This window comes from Limulus polyphemus, unplaced genomic scaffold (assembly GCF_000517525.1).
Source record: "Limulus polyphemus unplaced genomic scaffold, Limulus_polyphemus-2.1.2 Scaffold96, whole genome shotgun sequence".
Taxonomy (NCBI): Eukaryota; Metazoa; Arthropoda; class Merostomata; order Xiphosura; family Limulidae; genus Limulus; species Limulus polyphemus.
The window spans coordinates 637,355-643,059 of NW_013665706.1; the positions used below are offsets into that span (position 1 = coordinate 637,355).

The 5,705-nt window shown below is 34.8% G+C and overlaps 1 protein-coding gene across 1 annotated transcript in view; it reads right to left on the minus strand.

Annotated features, from left to right (window-relative positions):
* Positions 1-2,505, minus strand: part of LOC111088470 — a 16,757-nt gene extending 14,252 nt beyond the window's left edge. Inside the window, exon 1 of the mRNA XM_022398709.1 lies at positions 2,230-2,505. Coding sequence (XP_022254417.1) covers positions 2,230-2,388 — 159 coding nt within the window. The 5' untranslated portion in view covers positions 2,389-2,505. The remainder of the gene's footprint in view (positions 1-2,229) is intronic.
* Positions 2,506-5,705: the final 3,200 nt, after the last annotated feature.

The window sequence follows — 5,705 nt, forward strand, 5'->3', positions numbered from 1 at the left end:
TAGAAACACCCAAAAGTGGCAGGAAGAAAATGATATCGAGAAGTTGCCCTGGCCGAGCCAATCTCCTGATATGAAAACCTCTGGGCCATACTCGACCGGCAAGTCAAGAAGCAACCAAAAAAAACCAATTTCGAATATCAATCTACTCCAAGTTTTGAAGCAAGAGTGGGCGAAAATCCCACAATCTAAAATTGACGAGATGATTCTCACGATACCCCAAAGGATCAACGAACTCCACGAAGCGAAAGGAAGATCTACTAGATATCAATTAAATTATAAATATATCAATTCATGTGAATATGACTAAAACATTTCACTTTCTCTGAAAAGGTGGTGTCTATATACTTGTGACCACGCTGTGTAGAAAGAGGCCGATAGATCACTAATAACTATGGCTTGATTTGTATAATGTCCCAATAAGGATATTATTAAGGCTAAGGAAGTCAACCGGCAACCATAACTTTATCAATGTATAATTGAAAGGTATTGTTCTAAACTCCTTTATTACTCCCCACAATTCAACCAAGTTGTTTGGTTGCCGTTTGACAGAAACGTAATTATTTCCAACACCGTATGCAAGTATATATATATGTTTGTGACAAAAAGTTTCTTGAGAAAGCAACACTTTAAACAAGTTAACTTAGATTAAACATGTGAGGCGGTGTTATATGTTCACAATTAACGAGAACAAGCTGAAACACTTAAGTTGAAGCCTAAGTGTGACCCAACCTCTAAACACACGTTCTTCCGCGATACAGATGCACGGACTCAGCCAATCTTGGCAACAGACTTTTTTTTTCTGCCATAATTTACAGCCACGCGTATAAGGGATATGGTAAGAAAATGTATATTTTTACTTCCCCCCCACCCCCCATGGCACAGCGGTATGTCTGCGGACTTACAACGCTAGAAACCGGGTTTCGATACCCGTGATAGGTAGAGCATAGATAGCCCATTGTGTAGCTTTGTGCTTAACTTCAAACAAACAAACAATATTTTTATGTAACAACTGATACTATATCGTCTTAGACTATTTTTCATTACTTCCCTTACAGGTCATTACAAGCTACGAAAATACACACCGTTATAGTTTGGCAAATTTAAACTGTGATTATAAACATAGTAATTATATCGATGAAAAAAAAGTGACAAAACTCCTTTCTACTGGCTGTCGCTAAGCCTAGTTACTCTTATCATTACTTACTGATAAAATTAATTTGCTTTGACAAATTAATTCTTCACTGTAACTGTTTTTGACGTATTCATAGTGAAACGTAACTTTATAGTTATTTTAACACGTGATTCCATTTTTCATACACTGTGTTTGTCAACACACGTTTTACAATAACGGGTTATTTTTATTGTAAAGTTAACGCTGAACCAGGGAATCAGTATAGACATCGTGAATATTTTTCTTATTAAATAATGTTTTGTTAAACTGCAATAATTTGAGACGTTCTATTTAAAGAATAAGAGTCGTTATATTTCACACTCAGTCCATGGTATTCATTTCAGATTTAAGTTTTACAGACGGATAACGTTAAACACCAACAGCATCTATTATCATTAGCTTCTGATAAGAGAAAACTACCTATATAGGTTAAAACTAAATACTAGCCCAGTAATTAACGTAGTTAATTCAATATACCTGTTCAGGGTGATGAGAACGCATTGATTAACCAGTTGGCAACCCTAGCTGAAAATGATATCTTATTGGTCAATAACGAGTATATGCGATATTGTTGTAAAACACAAAACTACAAAATGGGTTATCTTTACTCTGCCCACCTCGGGTATCTAAGCCCGTTTTTTTTTTTGGGGTTATAAGTCCAAAGACTTACCGCTCAACCGCTGGTAAGAGGGGGCTAGTTATGTATGAGATATGCGATGTATTTATTCATATAGCTTGTAAATCTATATGTTGCCTAAACTTTTGTGCATTCACCAAAATATGGCTATTTTTGTATGAATCAAATATGTCTCCTGAAGGAAATGCATATTGTTCCCTGTGTTTATAAAGGAAATGATTTATATCCAAAATTTATATCAAAAATTATCTGGGGGAAATGCATATTGTTCCCTGTGTTTATAAAGGAAATGATTTATATCCAAAATTTATATCAAAAATTATCTGGGGGAAATTCATATTGTTCCCTGTGTTTATATTGGAAATGACTTATACCCAAAATTTATATAAAAAATTATCAACATTTTATAAAAACTGCTTACTATTTTATGGTTCAGATGGGTCAGCTGTCGTTCAGCGACTTTCCGCTTATTCTGTTCTTGCTTTTTGTTCTTGAGCTCGCTGATCTTATACACCAGTATCCCAGGAAGCGCCAGTACCATCAAAGGCTTCACCAGGACAGCATTCATGGTTTTGGGCATGATGACTTCGATTGATATGAAACGTAGTAAGTTAGGTTGGTATTACCAGCTTGTCTTCCTGTCGTTTAAGGTACAAACTCACTCATTTTTATTTGCTGCACATCTCTTACCGACAGGATGACGTCATCAAAGTGACTGGAGAACATGCGCCTCCTCTTTCTTGTTGAACGAGCGTACAGAACGCCAAACTCAGCAGCAAACTAAAAACATGACGTCATTTTTTAAAATCACGTGATTCAAAGCTATGATCGATATTACCGCACTAAAACAATCAGAAATAAAGACTATCGCATGCGCAATAGCAGTTGAATCTATTATTTCGTTAAATTTAAAGAAGGCCAAAGAAGACAAAGCATTTAATACAATAATAGATAAAAGAAAACACTTCTACCGTACTTTCTTTCCAAGTCAGTTCAGATCGCCGTTAACGAATAAGTGAAAAACCAGCAACTGTGGGGTTTATCAACGAGCTCAACTTTTGTTTAAAGGTTGTATAGTGTATACCTAAAGGAAAATATTATTTTCACATATTTTATTAGCATGATGGGTTTCTGTACTTTTTCTTTAGTTATTTAGAAAAATAGACAGTAGATACGATCGTGAAAGAATAGCGAAACTTAAATTACAAGCTTGGAGAAGAGCATGACTAATAAATATAAGAGAGCAAACAGTGCTTAAGTCAAACAGAAACACTTCTAAGACATTAATAACACTTACAGAAACAATATTTTACCTTTTGTTGTACTCGAAGCTTCGTAAGCCTCACACAATTGTAATGTCTCTGTAAATGAGCTGTTCTTAAGTAGATTCTTCTTTCTTAACGAGGGCGTTTAAGTTCGAAAAAGTCTTGGTTGCAAAAATAAATTAGTATAACGCTTATTTTTTGTTGGTAAATATGGGTGAGTTTGTTTAGACCAGAAGCGTTGTCTGATAGGTCTAGGCATATTAGAACCACAGCAGAAAAGATTATTTTTTATCTCCTAGCTTGCTGAAATATTTTCTTAAAGAAAACACAAACATACACTTTTCCTTGTTAAGAGGCTCGACGAAATTCAGACTTATCGTGGATTATTTTTCTTGGCATGAAGAGTGATAATCCAAGACACGTGGGACTAGTAGGAGCATGGTGAACTGAAAAAAAAAATTATCCACCAAGTTTTTCTTCTGGTGTATCCAATATAATTTTTTCAATTATCTGAAACTGGTTTTATTCTCTCTCTTTTTTTAATGGTTTCTGCGGACAAACATCCTCGATCAACGGACAAATGATATATTTTTGTTTCTGTGAGAATCACTGTAGTAATACTACGAAATCCCGAGCTATATGTGAACGTTAAAAAAGGTAATAGATACATTTCTAATAATATACTCCCTCGTTACTGTCACCTAAGAAACATATATTCAGATGTATTCAAAGTGTTGTTCATATATACCTACAACTGCATGTAGAAAGAGTTATAACGCAGGGGTGTAGTTATTTTGTATGCACACCCAGAGGTGTAGTCCTGCTGAGTCGAGAGGGAACGCTGATCCTTCACTTCACGTGCAGGGGAAGCGCTGCTACCATATTTCAAATGTAGATTACTTTTGGGTTGTTTTCTTATACATTCAAATGTGGCTAGATGGAAATCTAAATATGTCTCTAACATGAAACACTTTATATTAAATGAAGTTTTATCCTTAACTGAAAGCTCTCTCACCTTACATATATTGCTACTGTACAACTATATACCTCAATGAATTATTTTCTGGATTTCTAATTAGTTATCAAACACGGTAGCCATTTTTAATAATAAAATTAATGATAAGGTGTTCTGTTGCGAGTAATGGTGGTAAGGGAGGTCAAGGCGACCCTTCATTTCTAACTTTAGTACTACTTCACTGTTTACATTTTTTAACCACAGAGACTGGTAAACTACGGGATATTGTTAACACATATATGAACAGTTCATATATCATGTAGAAATAGTGTGGTGCAGGAACATTTACCTGTATGTTCAAATGTATATTTTGATGCAGGATTTTCTATTAGATCACTGTTGCTTCGTACAAGTGCACGTCGTGGAGAGTAGTCTACTTCATGCCACTATACCCATGTATATGCATTATGAAGATGTAACCATTTCTTTATTTGTAATAAATATTTTTCCTTTTTTTTTAAAGAGACCCTACAGACGAGGTGTTCAGGAAAAACATAGATTCTCAGTTATAACTGACAGATAATTCAGAAAAAAGGTTATCCATATGTGCGTAAAACAGAGTTGTCCTTCTGTCTGTCTGGCTTAAAAGAATTGTTGTGATTTAACGAAATTTACTAAAAGTGCTTAGATGAACCTCCAGAAAATCGAGTTAAAATGCATGATAAATCGGGCTATCTTTTTCGGTCCATGTTTTGGACCAGGGAAAGTCAGGTTCAGCGTTGACCTCTTCCTCCCTCTCAGAAATTGATATTTTATTTGTGCTGTTACTGAATCCTAAGTAATAAATAATCCTTGTTACGTTGTTGCATTACTCACAGTATGTTAATTTTTGTCCATTGTCGGTAGTTTTAATTAACATGCCCTTTTCGTTCCATGTCCCATTCATGGGGTAATATTAACTTGTGTATTTTCACTAGCTTAACTTATACATGATCGCACTATTAGTCCATCTTCACCATACAGTTCTGATTAGCAGTCATATGTACACATATACACACATAATCCTATTTTTACATACAAAACCCTTTTAAAATAGAGCTAAGTTTGTGTCTAGGACTGTTAGCCTAGCACTGTTTGGCCTGTAAGTTTCTTATTTATGAGGTTTAGAGGGGAGAGGTACTTAGGACTTGGTTCACCATCTATTATGTAACTCCTTAGTTTGCTCATCAGTTCATCTATACTATTATTCTGCTTCTTTGTATGTACAACCGTTACGCATTCTGACAGAGAATCTGCTACATAAGCATGCGTAGTTAGAATGTTTCCCAAGAAACACCGCGCATGCGCATTATTCACTCGATGACAAACAGTCTGCCTGCGGCAGAGAGCTGCAAAGCTCATTGATGAAGTCGCTACAATTGCTGTATGAAACAAGAAGTAACAACAAAAGGGAAATGTAAATATACTTCATTAACTATTTTGTACAACACAATATTAAAACTGATCAAAGTTTTTAAAAAGGTTTGGCGTTAGGTCGTAGAATAACATTATAAGTTTATTTATCGATAGTATTAAGTACAGTAAAGTTTAGTCCTAACTAAACTAAAGTAAAAACAAAAACAAAAAAAAAAACGTGCACAAGTTATAGTGTTAATTTATCTCTTTATCGAACTTAGT